This window comes from Oenanthe melanoleuca, chromosome 25, assembly GCF_029582105.1.
Source record: "Oenanthe melanoleuca isolate GR-GAL-2019-014 chromosome 25, OMel1.0, whole genome shotgun sequence".
Lineage (NCBI taxonomy): Eukaryota > Metazoa > Chordata > Aves > Passeriformes > Muscicapidae > Oenanthe > Oenanthe melanoleuca.
In genome coordinates, this window is record NC_079358.1 from 903909 (window position 1) to 918017 (window position 14109).

Below are 14109 nucleotides of genomic sequence, written 5' to 3' on the forward strand. Positions count from 1 at the left end.
CCCCGCCGCGTGCCAGGGGAGCGCTCCGCGCCCGCTGCGGCGCAGGGCATGCAACATTACCCACAATCAATGGATCATTATGGAATAAACAAGAGGAAAGTTGTTTTGCAAATGCGGCTGAGTTATCGCTTCGCAACACGCGGCGAAGCGTCGCGCGCCGTCCGGGACACGGATGGATCCGTGTCAGAGCAAATGGGAGCCGACAGCGAGGCACCGCGCTCCTGCCAGGCAGTGGCAGCGTGCCCGCTGTGCCACCCGGCTCTGCATCTAGAGACCCCCTGTGCCCGCTGTGCCACCCGGCTCTGTGCCTGCAGCCCCCCTGTGCCCACCCTGGCTCTGTGCCTGCAGCCCCCCGAGTGCACCTACAGCCCCCCTGTGCCCATCTGCCTGCATCTACAGCCCCTCCCTGTGCCCGCTTGCCACCTGGCTCTGTGCCTGCAGCCCCCCCGTGCCCACCCTGGCTCTGTGCCTGCAGCCCCCCGTGCGCACCCACAGCCCACCCTGTGCCCGCTGTGCCACCCGGCTCTGCATCTAGAGACCCCCTGTGCCCTCTGTGCCACCCGGCTCTGTGCCTGCAGCCCCCCGTGTGCACCTACAGCCCCCTCTGTGCCCACCCTGGCTCTGTGCCTGCAGCCCCCCATGTGCACCCACAGCCCCCCCTGTGCCCGCTGTGCCACCTGGCTCTGCATCTAGAGACCCCCTGTGCCTGCTGTGCCCACCCTGGCTCTGCACCTACAGCTCTCCCTCCTGCACTCACAGCCCCCCATCCTTCACCCACAGCCCCCTGCCTCTGCACTCACAGCCCCTTGTCCTGCAGTCACAGTCCCCCGTCCTGCACCCACAGCTCTCCTTCTGCACCCTCAGCCTTCCATCCTCCACCCCCAGCCCCACATCCTGCACCCACAGACTCCCCTCTGGGCACTCACACCCCCGCATCCTGCACCCACAGTCCCTCCTCTGCACCCACAGCCCCGTCCTGCACCCACAGCTCTCCCTTCTGCACTCACAGCCCCCGCCCCTGCAGCCACAACTCTCCGTCTGCACCCACAGCCCCCCGTCCTGCACCCCCAGCCTCCCAGTGTGCACCCACAGCTCCTGCCCCACACCCTCACCCAGATCTCCCAGTAAGGAGGGTTCTCTCTTCCCTGGGCCTCCGAGGTGACTCTGTGAGGATCAGCCCGGGCTGCCCTCCACTGAAGGTGACCCCACGCGGCACCGTGGGCGGTGGGTGCTGCCGTGGGGTGCCGGTGTGTGTGTGTGGAGTCCCTGCCTGCTGTGGGTCACCCGTGGGGGGCTGCCCCTGCTCTGTGCCGCTCCCGTGTGTGTGTGGAGGTGGGGCGGACCTGGAGCGCGGGGTGAGCGTGTTGTGTGTGTGTTTTTGGGGGGGTGCTCGTCGCTGCGAGAGGAGTGTGTCCCCCTGCCCGTAGGGGGGCGGGGGTCTGCGGCCCCCAGCCCGCTCCCGGCGTGTGGGGGGAGGTGTTTATGTCCCGATTAGTGCCAATCTCGGTGTGGGGGAGGTTTGCGCCCTCCTTATCGATACCGGTGGGGGGTGTGTCGTGTGTGTGTCGTCCCCCCCCCCCCCCGCCCCGTCCCGTGTGTTGTTGTGTGAGCTCGGGGCGGTGGCGGGGGCGGGGCGGCGGCGGGGCCGTACTTAAAGCTGGGGGCGGGCGAGGGGCCGCCCGTGGAGCGCAGCACCCGCGGAGCGATGGGGCAGCCGGGGGTGCCCCTGGCCCTGCTGGGGCTGGGGCTGTGCTGGGCAGCGGCGGCCGATCGGCACACGGTGTTCTGGAACAGCTCCAACCCGCGGTGAGTGACACCGAACACGCACCGGGACCGGCACCGGGACCGGCACCGGCCGCCCCGAGGGCGCGGGCGGCGCCGCTTCGCTCCCCGGCGGCCTTTGTGCGGGACGAGGTGGCGGGGCCAGTGCGGAGCTCGGTGCGGGGCCGTGCGGGGGGCGGCGGGATCGGTGCGGAGCTCGGTGCGGAGCCGTGCGGGGGGCGGCGGGATCGGTGCGGAGCTCGGTGCGGAGCTCGGTGCGGGGCCGTGCGGGGGGCGGCGGGGCCGGTGCGGAGCTCGGTGCGGAGCCGGTGCGGGGCCGTGCGGGGGGCGGCGGGGCCGCTCCAGGTGCGCCCGGGGGGAGCCTTTCCGTTCCCAGGGCCGTGCGAAGGGGCCGCTTCCTTCCCGCGGGGGGGGCGCGGCGCCAGCCCCGGCGCCGGCCCCGGGGACCGTGTTGACAAACACGGGGCAGGATGTGCGGGGGGGGGGGTTAGACCTGGATCGAGGCCCCCCCGCTCGCTGGGGCTGCGGGGTGGCCCCATCTCAAGAAAGACCCCCACAGGCTTTAGGGGTTCCCCCCGTCCAGAGCCGTGACTCCCCTTGGCTGTAGAGGTGCCCCCCCCACCAGGGCATGGTCTTTTTCAGGCTCTAGGGGTTCCCCCCCGTCCAGAGCCGTGATTTCCTCTGGTTGTAGAGGTGCCCCCTACCCCCCCAAGCCTCTCTCAGGCTCTTAGGGGTGTCCCCCTTGGCTTTCGGGGAGCCCCCCTCACTCTCCAGACCCTCAGGCTTTAGGGGTTCCCCATGGGGAGATGTGGAGCTTCCCCTCCTTCCCTGGGCTAAGTAACTCTCTCCCCAGGTTCTGTGGGGTTCTCTCCCCTCCCTAGGCCGTGTCCCCCATGAGTGTAGGACTCCCCCAGGTTGTCGGGCTGTGTGCCCCCGCAGGGTTTGGGGAGCAGGGGGTGCCCCCCGTGGGTGGCTGTGCCCTCTCAAGGCCACCACAGCCGGCGAGGTGGTGACCCTGTGGAGGCCTCCAGCGTGCCCCCCCCCCCCGGCTGGGGTGTGGGGCGCAGCTGGAGCCGGGCTGGCTGCCCCACGGCGAGAGCCGCGACGCCTCCTGCTCCGGCAGCGCTGGGCCGGGCAGGGTGCGGGCAGGGTGCGCGTCCCAGCCGGTCCCCTCCCTGCTCCCTGGCTCTTGGGAAGCGCTGGGAAGTGGGGTGCGCTCACCACTCACTGCCGGGGGGCCAAGCCGGAGGGAGAGTGAAGGAGGGCTTGGCCTTTCAAAGCTGTTCCAGGTGCTGCAAGACTCAGCACAGGGAAGGGTGGATCCAAGGGTGCCTTCCCCCCCCCACTCCAGCGCTGCTTCTTGCCCCCTGGTGTGGGGGATTTGGGGGTGCAGAGCTGACCCCCCCCCCGCCCACCCTTGTGCCACAGGTTTCTGTGGAGTGACTACACGGTGGAGGTTCGTCTCAATGACTACCTGGACATCATCTGCCCCCACTACGAGGAGGGCAGCGTGGACCCCCGGGCCATGGAGCGCTACACGCTGTACCTGGTGGAGCTGGAGGAGTACCAGGCCTGCAAGCCCCGCTCCAAGGAGCAGATCCGCTGGGAGTGCGACAAGCCCAGCGCCCTGCACGGCCCCGAGAAGTTCTCAGAAAAGTTCCAGCGCTTCACTCCCTTCACGCTGGGCAAGGAGTTCAGGGAGGGGCACAGCTACTACTACATCTGTGAGTGCTGGGGGGGCTCTGAGGTGCTGCCATCGGGCTCCCCCCATTCCTACCTAACCCACCTCTCCTTTCACAGCCAAGCCTATTCACCACCACGGTGAAGCCTGCCTGAAGCTGAAGGTGATGGTGACAGGCAAAGGCAGTGAGTATCACCCCCCCTCAGGCCCCCCCACGTCCCCTCCTTCCTCGTGGCGCCGGTGCCCAGTGTGGCCTTGGCTGCGCTGAGTCACGGCCGGGCTGTGGCCACTGGCCAGCCCGGGGTGTGGGCACCACGAGGTGTTGGTGTTGGGAGGAGGGAGGGAGGACAGCCCACAGTGAAACGGGATTTTTGGGAAGGTTGGGGTGCTTCCCTTCCCTGGTGTGACCCCCCCTGTTTGCTCCGCAGCTCCAGCACCGCCTGCCCCGGCCTCGACACAGAAGGGGAGGATCCAGGCAGGTGTGTTGGGGGCTGTGGGTTGGGGCTGAGCCAGCTTCCCTTCTGGGGAGACAGGGGGTTCTTGGGGACACCAGGCTGAGCTCTGTTACCTTCCTGAGGCAGGTGGGGGCACTGATCTGGGCACAGGGGTACTGGGCTAAGCTCATCTGCCCCTCCTGGAGGACTCTGGAGCTGGCTGAGGTCCCCAGGCTGGTGGCAGCCCTTTGTAGGGGTGATGTGCAGCTGGTTTGGGGTACAGCTTGTCTTCTGGGCTTGGTGGTCGCTGATGGTTCCTCTCTCTCCCCCCACAGACGATGCGGCCGCACACGTGCTGAGGAGCGTGGGGCAGAACTCAGCCATGCGCAGCAGCAGCCGCCCCTTCACCTTCCTCAGCCTCCTCCTGCCCCTCCTGCTGTGGCAGGGGCTCTGAGCTGCCCCACGTGCCTGGACTCACCGAGGCTGCAGCCATTGGGGACCCCCGTGGTCCCCACTCATCTGCCCCGGGTGCCCTGCCCTGCGCACACCTGGGCGACAAAAGGATTTGTCAGTGTTACGGGGCTGGAGGGCACAAAGCCATTGGAGCAGCTGGAGCTTTCAGGCTTCCCTGGCCCATCCAGGATGGTCCTGGCAGCCAGAGGCCGAGTTGGAGCCTGGAACTGGAGGGGCTGAAGTGCCCCAGACTGGAGAGGGGCAGGGGGCTGGCACCCCTGCCCGGCAGCTGAGCTTGCCCACCACCCTCGGGGCTCGGACTTGAACTGGAATGTGTCCTGCAGGCGGGGACGTGAGGGTGGCCAGGTGACACCGGTGCAGGGGGCACTTAACCCCGGTGTCAGTGGTCAGGGAGCACAGACAGGCTGGAGATGCCCCGCAGCCAGGGGAGAGGGGTTATGAGAAACATCCCACTCCTCACCGTGCTGCACCCCTACCCCACCCTTCATCCCCTGGCCCTTCCCCATCCCTCCCCTCTGCTGGGTGCCAGAGGGGTCCCCCAGCACCCCCTTTGTACAGCTTTCTAACACGGGACTTTTTATACCATTGTTGGGAATAAATAACCAAAACCACACTGAGCTCCTGAGACCTCCCCCACCCTCCCGGGCCAGGCTCTCCTGGCCCCTGCGGGGGGTTGGGCTGGTTAATTAATTAATTGGCTGGTGTTTGCACGGGGCTGTTAAGTGGCCAAGTGCCACAGTGGCTGGCACTGTCGCCGGCTTTATCTGGTGACACAAAGGCCTCCCCTGAGGGTAGGGGCCCCCTCCCCCTGCGCTGGAGTGAGATTCCAGGTGGGGGACAGCAGCTCCTGGAGAGGGACAAATCCTTGTGGTGAGGAGGGGCCTGAGCCAAAACCCCCGGGGCTGGGTAGAGGATTCAGCCTGGCTGCACCCCAGGGGTGACCCCAGGAATGTGGGACACTGTGGGTTCAGGGAGATGGGATCACAGGGGTTTGAGGCCCTGGAACTGGGAGTGAGGGTCCTGGAGAGGTGAGATTTTGGGGCTGCATAACGCCCAAATGTTGGGGTCCCTAGAGACAGAGGATTGTGAACAGCTGTGATCTTGAAGTCACAGGGATGAGTGACCCCCAGGATATTTGGGGGTACCCTGGGACAGTGGGGTCACAGGGAATTGAAGCCCATGGAAATGTGGATCCCAGGCACGCAGGATTTGGGTAATTGTTGTCACAGGAATGAGGGAGGTGAGAAGCTGGGGTCACAGGGGTGTGTGACCTCCTGGGGCTGTGTAACCTGGACCCCCATGTGCTTTACTCTGGGTGCACCAGCACATGAGACCCCAAAAACTGGGCACCCCCAGACCTGAAGGGGGGACATTCAATACATGAGATTAGGGGGTTCTCCCTGCACTTCACCGCCAAAACCACCCCCGGTGCCACCGCCGCTCCCCCCGCTCGGACTTGAAGTCTGTGGAAATGTGGATGCCAGGCATGCAGGATCCTGGGGAATTGTTGTCGCAGGAATGTGTGACTCCTGGAGGAGGCGGCGGTGAGAAGCTGGGGTCACAGCGCTGTGTAACCTGGACCCCCATATGTGCTTTACTCTGGGTGCACCAGCACATGAGACCCCAAAAACTGCGGACACCTAGACCCGAAGGAGGGCATTCAATCCATGAGATTAGCGGGTGCTGCAACCCCCAAAACCGAACGGAGCCCGGTGCCGCCGCCGCCGCTCCCCCCGCCGGCAGCTGGATCCCCGCCGCCCCTCCCCGGTAGTGCGTGCCGCCCCGCCCCGCTCCCGCCGCCGCTCCCGGTGTCCGGCATGGTGCTGTCGGTGCTCGCCGGCCTCTGCCTGGCCGCCACGCTCGCCATGTTCGCCACCGGCCTGTGAGCGATCGGCGGCGGCCGCGGGCGGGGGCGAGGGGAGCGCGGCGGGGCCAGCGAGGGGGGGGCGTGAGGGCCGGGGGCGATGGTGCGAGGGGAGAGCCCGGCGCCGCTTCGGGGTGCAGTGCGGGATTTGGGGGGTGCATGGGGCCCGTGGGTGCAATCAGGACACCAGGGCCGGTTTTGGGGTGCAGTGGGGGATTTGGGGATGCAGTGGGGCCTGTCAGTCAATCAGGACACCAGAGCTGGTTTTGGGGTGTAATGGGGGATTTGGGGGTGCAGGGGGGCCCGTGGGTGCAATCAGGACACCAGGGCCGGTTGTGGGGTGCAGTGGGGGATTTAGGGTTGCAGGGGGACCATGGGTGCAATCAGGACACCAGAGCTGGTTTTGGGGTGTAGTGGGGGATTCGGGGGTGCAGTGAGTCCCATGGGGGATGAGGGTGCAATCAGGACGCCAGGGCCGTTTTTGGGGTGCAGTGTGGGGCCTGGTGGGAGGCTTGGGGGTGAAATAGTGAAGGCACCAGAGGCATTTTGGGGACTGCAGTGGAGGCCATGGAGGGACATTTGGGGGTAAAATAGGGAAGGCATCAGGCCCAGTTTGGGGGTGCAGTGAGGACCATAAGGGTGTGTAATGGGAAGGGCACCAGGGCTGGTTTGGGGGTGCAGTTGTGGGGGGGGGGGGGGAGGCATGAGGCCCAGTTTAGGGGTGCAGTGGGAGCCATAGGGGTGCAGTGAGGAGGGCATCAGGCCCAGTTTGGGGATTCAGTGGGGAGGGCACCAGGCCCAGTTTGGGGGTGCAGTGGGCCATGGATGGGTGGTGCAGAGGGATTTGGGGTGCGATGGGGATGGTGCTGAGTCCCGTTTGGGGGGTGCAGGGGGAGGAGAGTGCCTGCTGGAGCCCCTCCACCCCAGCACTGCCAGGCACCCAGGAGGCCACTGCCCTCTGCTTTCCCCAGGTCTGACCTGCGCCAGATGTTGGCCACCAAGAGTGTGGAGAACATCCAGTTCCTGCCCTTCCTCACCACTGATGCCAAGTACAGTGGGGTCGGGCCCTGGGGATGGGAGTCACAGACATTTGAGGGGCAGGGGGATCCCCAGGCTGCAGCCAAGTGTCTGTGCCATGTCCCTGCAGCAACCTGAGCTGGTTGGGCTATGGCTGCCTGAAGGGGGACGGGACAGTGATCACCGTCAACGCCATCGGGGCAACTCTGCAGACCCTCTACATCCTGGTGTATCTCTACTACAGCCCTGCCAAGGTGAGGCAGGGGCCTGGGGCCGTGGGGAGGATGGGGGATCCTCACCCTGATGTCCCCCTGCTGTCCCTCCCAGCGCCCCGTGCTGCTGCAGACCCTGCTGCTCCTGGCTGTGGTGGTCGCTGGCTATGGCTACTTCACCAACCTGGTTGACACAGGGATGCGCCTGGCACACCTGGGGCTCTTCTGCAGTGTCTTCACCATCACCATGTACCTCTCACCGCTGGCTGACCTGGTGTGTGGGGCTCAGCAGAGCTGGGGCCTGCCAGCCTGGGCCCTGCCTGACATTTGCTCCTGCAGGCCAAGGTTATCCGGAGCAAGTCGACGCGGTGCCTGTCCTTTCCCCTGACCGTCACCACCCTCGTGGCCTCCAGCAGCTGGACACTCTATGGCCTGCAGCTCCATGATCCCTACATCACAGTGGGTTGGGGTGGTGGAATGCCAAGGGGTGCTATCCCATCCCATCCCCATCCCATTCCCATCCTGTTCTGTCCCCATCCCCATCCCATTCCACTCAATCCTATCCCGTTCCACCCCATTCCCCTCTCATGGCTCAGCTGAGCACTTGGCTTGGGGCCGGCCCTGTTCAGTGTGTCACCCAGCCAAGGGTGACAAGGCTCAGCATGATGACTATTGATTTTAATTAATTAGCTGGGATGAGGCCAATAAAGCTCCCCCAGCACCACAGGGGGAGGGGTACATCCACTCTCCCTCCATGTCCTGCAGGTCCCCAATGTGCCAGGGATCGTCACCAGCCTCGTGCGGTTCTGGCTCTTCCAGCGGTACAGGCCAGAGCAGGACAAGCCCTACAGCCCCCTGCCTGCCTGAGAGGTGCCCTGAGGAGCACCCTGCTCTGGCCTGGGCTGGCCCCAGGTGCTGCCACTCCCAGTGGGACACCAGGAAGGACCTCCTGTCTCCAGCCCTGCATCCTTCAGAGAAGGCCCTGGAGCTCTCAGCAATGTGTTTGGGGTGCCATAAGCCCCTCAAATCTCAGGGTGGGAGGATAGTTTTCTGTGGCCATGGCTCTGCCTGGCACCGGGATGGGGCTTCCAGGGGTCCACGTGTCACTTTTGTATGGATTCAAGTGCCTTTTAATAAATCAGAGACTTCCCAGTGCCTGCTTTTTGTGCCTCCCTCCAGGTGCTGCTGCAGAGGAGGGTACAGCTGTTGGCCCTACAGCTGCTTTGGGAGCTCCTTGTGGCCAACCAGGGGCTGCTTATGGCCATAAAGGGGCTATTTGTGGTGGGGGCTTATGCTGACACACCCTGGGCTCTGGCAAACCCTCATCTGGTGTTGGGCAGAGGGCTGGGTTGGGACCATGGGGACCCCAGGGAAGAGAGTGCTGCTCTGATCCCCCTGAGCTACAGGTGCCACCCATCACATCAAGGGGGTAAAAATCTGTGGAACTGACAGGCAGCCACCATGCCAGGAACTGGGAATCGATGGAAATCCTTGCTAAACCCCCGTGGATCGAGCAGGCCCTGATCAAGCATCGACCCTATGTCAATTAACCAATTAACAGCGATCTGGAGTGAAGATAAGGGGTTGGTGCCTTGGAGAGACAGGAGAGGCCAAATCACACAGCAGCCAGCAGAGCCTTGCAGAAAGATGCAGGATACCCCCAGGAGTGAGGAGCCTCATCCCTAACTCCAGCTGAAGGATGCAGTGCCAAGGACGCTGGCAGGAGCTGTGCTGTGCCTCTGCTGCTTGTGCACACCTCACACACAGCCTGAAAAAATCTGTGTAGAGGGACAGAGCTGAGCACGGTGCCAAAGGAAGCAGGACGAGCTCCGTCTTGCCCCTGTGGAGCCGGGGCTCCCTGTGCCTGCTCTGGCTGCTCCCAGCGAGGAGGAGCCCCCCCTGCTCCCCACAGCTCCCAGCACAGCCCCACAGCCTCGGGAAAGGGCAGCTTTCTCCCCTGACACACCTCGGCTGCCAACCGGTCGCTCCGGCTGTCCCGTGCCGGGAGCGGCCGTGACGTGGCCCCTTGTGCCAGCTCCCGGATGTTTCCACGCAGGGAGGAGCTGCTGCCACATGGGCTGGGAGTAGCTCCTGATGGCCGTGAGTAGAGGCCCTGGATGACCATAAGTAGCCCCTAGAAAGCCATGAGTAGCCACTGAATGGCCATGAGTAGATGCTCTAGATTGCTATGAGTAGCCTGCACAGGGTCATGGGTAGCTCACAGACAGCTGTGAGTAGCCCCTACATGACCACAACTAGCCCCTGACCGTCCTGAGTAGCTCACAGAGGACTGTCAGTAACCCCTGATGGCCATTTGTAGCCCCTGGTTGGCTGTCAATAGCCCCTGATGGCTACAAGTAGCCCCAGAATGGGGCTGGATTGCCTGTAGAGCCATGAGTAGCCCCTGAATGATTACAAGTAGCCACTGGATGGATATATGTAGCCCCTTTGAATGATCATGAGGAGTCTTTCTTTGGCTGTGAGTAGCCCCCAGAAGGCTGTCAGTAGCCCCCAAAGCACTGCTGTCCTTGTGTTATGATCCTGACCCTGCCAAAACCCCACATGGCCAAATCCAGGGCAATGTCAACCCCCCAACCACCCGTGTGCCAGTCAGTGCTGGGAGCTTCCCACCCTGCTCCCACCAGCTTTTGCTGCTGAGGAAACAGCTAATTAGCTGCTCCTGCTAATTAACCCGAATCCTCCCTCCCGCTCCCAACTGCTCCTTTCTGCAGAGGATACACAGCTGCTAATTAAAATCCCAAAGTCCTTTGGCTACAGGAGCTGGCGGCTGCCAGGGCAGCAGGTTTCTGCACACAGGGTCAGAGAGCAGGGATGGGGGGACCCAGACAGAGCCCCCACCCCTCCCTCTTCCCAGGGAAGCCCAGTGTGGTGCAGTGGATGGGCAGAGGAGGCAGGGGAGCTCCCCTCGAGCTGCTGGGCTGTGGGGGGGGACACAGTGCCACAATTTAAGGGCTGTGTCACCCACCCCACCCTACCAATCCCCATCCTCCATGCCGGGAACCCAGCCAGCAGGACGGGATGAGGCTCCTCCAGCTCCCACCTGCTGGGGTGAACCACATCTGAGCCGGGAATGTGCTTGGGCTCCGGGGCACGGCTCTGTCCCACATCCCACTCCAGAGCCAAGTTCCAGGGAGCTCAGTGAGGGACAGGACCGGGTGTGGGGGGGTTTCCCTGCAGTCCCTCAGGGAAAACTGCATGGAGACCCTGCAGAACACAAAACCCCCCAAACCCTCCTCGCACATCGCTGAGAGATTCCCCTGAGGGGCTTCCAGCAGTACCCACAGCCCCCCGAAGTGTCCCTGAACAGAACCCTGGTCACAGAAGAGCGCGGGCAGCACCGTCCCGGGGTTTTATTGGGATTCGAGGCGCAGCCCCCGCCGCCGCAGGTCGGCCCGCGCCGCCCTGATGTGCTCCTGCAGCTCGGCCGCCGCCTCCTCGCAGTCGTTGAAGGTGGCCACGCGGTAGCCCACGGTGGCCAGGGAGTAGCAGCCGAAGGCCACCAGCAGGTAGACGGGCAGCGGCAGCAGCGCCTGGCGGAGCGGGGCCGGCGGCTGCAGCCCCGGCGGGGCCAGAGCCAGCGCGGCCCAAGCCGAGCCCAGCAGGGCGAGTCCGCAGAGCCACTGGGCCAGCTTGGTCATGGCGGCCTGAGGGGAGACGGGGAGTGAGAGGCGGCGGGAGGAGAGTGGGAGAACCATGAGAGGAACACAGCACAGCCCAAAACGCCCCGGGGCCTCCACCCGCCGGACCGAGCCCCCCATAGCGACCGGACCCAGAACCAGCCCCACCCCCACCTGGCTCGGTCCCGCTCCCGGTGCTGGTCCCGCTCCCCGCGCGCGGCGCTGCGATGACGTAACGGCCGCGCCGCGCGCGAGGGCTGCCGGGAGTTGTAGTTCCACGGAGCAGCGCCCGCGGGCCCCCCCTGGAGGCGGGGCGCGGCACCACCGGGACCCCGGGTCCGGCCCCGCTCCCGGTGCCGCAGGAAGCGCCGGGCTTTGTCGGCCGCGGCCGCGACCGCAGGAAGCATCTGGTTTCCTCCACGTCCGGCAGGAGAGGTGCCAGGGGCCCGGCGTGGGAGCGAGTCCTGCCCGCCCTCCCACGGCTGCGGGAACCGCGCCGTTCCCACCCCCCCCAGCCCGGGCAGCCCGGTGACCTGCCCGGTGTCCTGCGGAGGGCACACGAATTTGTGAGCCCCTGCCAAACTCAGGAGCTTGAGCTGTGCCAGCACAGCGGTCTGGTGGCAGCTGGAGCTGGAGACCTGAGCTGCTGGGACCCCACAGCCCCCCTTGCCTGCTCCAGGGTCTGCTCCAATCCTGGCTCCGCCAGGATCTTCCTCCCTTGCAGGTATGGGCAGACAAGATGTCACCACCACATCTTCTTTCCTTGGCCACCCCCAGCTTTCCTGGGCAACCCAGAACCTAACCACTTCCAGCCACACCTGCACACTGGGACGGGAGCTGGCAGAGGGGACAAGAAACTACAAAGAAATGGCTTTATTGGGCAGGGGGGAGTCCTGGATCGGCCACAGGAAGGGGGCTGCCCCAGGAAGGGGCAGCAGGACATCAATTTCTCTTCCTGCCCTTGCCAACAGCCTTGGCAGGAGCAGCCACGGGCGCTGTGGACTGGTACAGAGTGGAGGAGATCTTGTTGATGTAGTAGAGACCCACCATGGAGAAGATGAGGCTGTGAGAGCAGAAGGGAAAAGGCTGCTCAGCTGCTGGGGGCAGGAACACGCCAGGGTCACCCCAAAACCACTCCCCTGCCGTTCCTAAACCAGCACTTTCCCCTTGGATCCCACTGTGATGCCATTCTCACCAGGCCCTGATGTTCCCTGGCAGTCCTGGCCCTGCCCACCCTCCTGCCCCCCTCCCAAGTGTCACCCGTGATCCCTCAGTGTCCCCTGGGTCACTCCCCACCCTCCAGGGCAGCTCTGGACGTACCAGGTGGTCACACAGACCCGGTGGATGAGCCCAGAGGCGAATAGAGCCAACAAGAGGCAGGTGAGGACTGTGGAGAAGCAGGAGACACACAGTGCTGCAGGGCTGCCCCCAGTGATTGGGGGGCAGCATAATTTCACACAAGCTCAGGAAAAGCTCAAGGGGAGCTGCCACAGTTCCAGGACAAGGGTGGAGAACCCCCATGTGTTTTTCCTCCCCTCCTGGGCTCCCACAACACTTACTCTCAGGGAATATCTTGGCCTGGAAGCCCTTCCCAAAGATGAGGTTCTCCAGGTTGTTGAAGGCCTGGTTGTGGGGTTAAGGGACAGAACAGGATCCTGCTGTCCTCCCGAGCCTGTTCCATCCTATCTGCTCCAGCCTCACTCCTGACCTCTGTCCCTGCTCCCCACCACCCCTTTGGACCCGGTGCCCTGGTCCCACTGCCCACCATCCCCTCGCAGACAGCTGTGAGCAGCCCCCAGATGACCACAAGGAGCCCCTGAGGGTGGTGAGCAGCGGAGGGCTGTCAGCGTAGATACAGTGAGGGAGCAGACGAAGAGCGCAGAGCCCAGCAGCCCTCCCTGGATGGTCAGCCACTCGGTGGAGGCCAGCTGCCGGCTGTACATCTGCATCCCGGCGAACAGCAGCAGCGACAGCAGCGACGACAGCGCCAGCGACGTGCCCGTGCCTACGGCTGTGGCCGGGACCGGCTCAGCACCGGTACCGGGACCAGGACCGGGACCTGAGCCCGTCATGCGCCTCATCCCCCACTCTCGTTAACCTCTGCCCCGTTATCCCCGTTATCCCCGGTACCGCTCTGCCCTGCTACACCTCCATCCCCCTGCCCCCTTCCCGGTACCCCTCATTCCGTTATCCCCGTGCCCCCGGTACCGCTCTGCCCTGTTACACCGCCATTCCCACTGCCCCCTTCCCGGTACCCCTCATTCCGTTATCCCCGTGCCCCCGGTACCGCTCTGCCTGTTACACCGCCATTCCCACTGCCCCCTTCCCGGTACCCCTCATTCCGTTATCCCCGGTACCGCTCTGCCCTGTTACACCTCCATCCCCCTGCCCCCTTCCCGGTACCCCTCATTCCGTTATCCCCGTGCCCCCGGTACCACTCTGCCTGTTATATCTCCATTCCCCACTGCCCCCTTCCCGGTACCCCTCATTCCGTTATCCCCGTTATCCCCAGTACCGCTCTGCCCTGTCACACCTCCATTCCCATTGCCCCCTTCCCGGTACCCCTCATTCCGTTATCCCCGGTACCGCTCTGCCCTGTTACACCTCCATTCCCATTGCCCCATTCCCGGTACCCCTCATTCCGTTATCCCCGTGCCCCCGGTACCGCTCTGCCCTGTTACAGCTCCATTCCCCCCTTTCCCGGTATCCCTCATCCCGCCGCTATCCCCGGCACTCCTCCCTGCCCCATGACCCCCGTTGCCCCTCGTGCCCCCGCTATTCCCATTACCAGCCCTTTTCCCCGTTTTCCCCCCGTTCGGTTCCCCGTACCCATGGTGCCCTCGGCCCGCTCCCGGTGCCGCCGTTCTGCGCATGCGCGCCGCGGCCGCGCGCAGCGGGGACACGGCAGCAGCGCCGGCCCCGCGCCACTGCGCGTGCGCGTGCGCGCCCCGCCCCTCGAAGCGCGCGCGCCCCCGGGCGGCCGGGAGCGGCGCTGCAAGTGCACGGC

At 65.0% G+C, this 14109-nt stretch overlaps 4 protein-coding genes across 5 annotated transcripts; 2 read left to right on the forward strand and 2 right to left on the reverse strand.

Moving 5' to 3' along the window:
- Positions 1-1656: 1656 nt before the first annotated feature.
- EFNA1 (ephrin A1) lies at positions 1657-4984 on the forward strand. 2 transcript variants are annotated; one of them, XM_056510759.1, is made up of 5 exons: positions 1657-1806; positions 3211-3506; positions 3583-3648; positions 3892-3942; positions 4233-4984. In XM_056510759.1, exons 1-5 carry the CDS (start codon positions 1706-1708, stop codon positions 4349-4351), a joined length of 633 nt encoding a protein of 210 aa, XP_056366734.1. In that variant the 5' UTR covers positions 1657-1705; the 3' UTR covers positions 4352-4984. The 2 variants fall into 2 exon arrangements, with proteins under 2 accessions (XP_056366734.1, XP_056366735.1); XM_056510760.1 differs by lacking the exon at positions 3892-3942 and having other exon boundaries at positions 1673-1806.
- Positions 4985-5921: 937 nt separating this feature from the next.
- SLC50A1 (solute carrier family 50 member 1) lies at positions 5922-8619 on the forward strand. The gene is made up of 6 exons (XM_056510052.1): positions 5922-6253; positions 7207-7284; positions 7383-7506; positions 7580-7738; positions 7804-7923; positions 8230-8619. Exons 1-6 carry the CDS (start codon positions 6039-6041, stop codon positions 8329-8331), a joined length of 798 nt encoding a protein of 265 aa, XP_056366027.1. The 5' UTR covers positions 5922-6038; the 3' UTR covers positions 8332-8619.
- A 2181-nt stretch (positions 8620-10800) lies between these two features.
- Positions 10801-11396, reverse strand: DPM3 (dolichyl-phosphate mannosyltransferase subunit 3, regulatory). Its single transcript, XM_056510636.1, has 2 exons — positions 11277-11396; positions 10801-11129 (listed from the first exon to the last, which is right to left on the reverse strand). Exon 2 carries the CDS (start codon positions 11121-11123, stop codon positions 10836-10838), a length of 288 nt encoding a protein of 95 aa, XP_056366611.1. The 5' UTR covers positions 11124-11129; positions 11277-11396; the 3' UTR covers positions 10801-10835.
- Positions 11397-11960: 564 nt separating this feature from the next.
- On the reverse strand, positions 11961-14067 carry KRTCAP2 (keratinocyte associated protein 2). Its single transcript, XM_056510637.1, has 5 exons — positions 13932-14067; positions 12959-13113; positions 12662-12725; positions 12423-12489; positions 11961-12165 (listed from the first exon to the last, which is right to left on the reverse strand). The coding sequence occupies exons 1-5, from the start codon at positions 13933-13935 to the stop codon at positions 12045-12047; spliced, it is 411 nt and encodes a 136-aa protein (XP_056366612.1). The 5' UTR covers positions 13936-14067; the 3' UTR covers positions 11961-12044.
- Positions 14068-14109: the final 42 nt, after the last annotated feature.

What these genes read in the sequence shown, in the direction of transcription:
- EFNA1 (XM_056510759.1), top strand. Translation starts at nt 1,706, where the DNA reads ATGGGGCAGCCGGGGGTGCCCCTGGCCCTGCTGGGGCTGGGGCTGTGC. An exon ending in GATGGTGACAGGCAAAGGCA is followed by an intron (nt 3,649 to 3,891) that starts GTGAGTATCACC and finishes TTTGCTCCGCAG; the next exon opens with CTCCAGCACCGCCTGCCCCG. An exon ending in GAAGGGGAGGATCCAGGCAG is followed by an intron (nt 3,943 to 4,232) that starts GTGTGTTGGGGG and finishes CTCCCCCCACAG; the next exon opens with ACGATGCGGCCGCACACGTG.
- SLC50A1 (XM_056510052.1), top strand. Translation starts at nt 6,039, where the DNA reads ATGAGATTAGCGGGTGCTGCAACCCCCAAAACCGAACGGAGCCCGGTG. An exon ending in TTCCTCACCACTGATGCCAA is followed by an intron (nt 7,285 to 7,382) that starts GTACAGTGGGGT and finishes ATGTCCCTGCAG; the next exon opens with CAACCTGAGCTGGTTGGGCT. An exon ending in TCCATGATCCCTACATCACA is followed by an intron (nt 7,924 to 8,229) that starts GTGGGTTGGGGT and finishes CATGTCCTGCAG; the next exon opens with GTCCCCAATGTGCCAGGGAT.
- DPM3 (XM_056510636.1), bottom strand. Translation starts at nt 11,123, where the DNA reads ATGACCAAGCTGGCCCAGTGGCTCTGCGGACTCGCCCTGCTGGGCTCG.
- KRTCAP2 (XM_056510637.1), bottom strand. An exon ending in TCTTCGTCTGCTCCCTCACT is followed by an intron (nt 12,726 to 12,958) that starts GTATCTACGCTG and finishes CCCCACAACCAG; the next exon opens with GCCTTCAACAACCTGGAGAA. An exon ending in GGCCAAGATATTCCCTGAGA is followed by an intron (nt 12,490 to 12,661) that starts GTAAGTGTTGTG and finishes GCTTCTCCACAG; the next exon opens with TCCTCACCTGCCTCTTGTTG.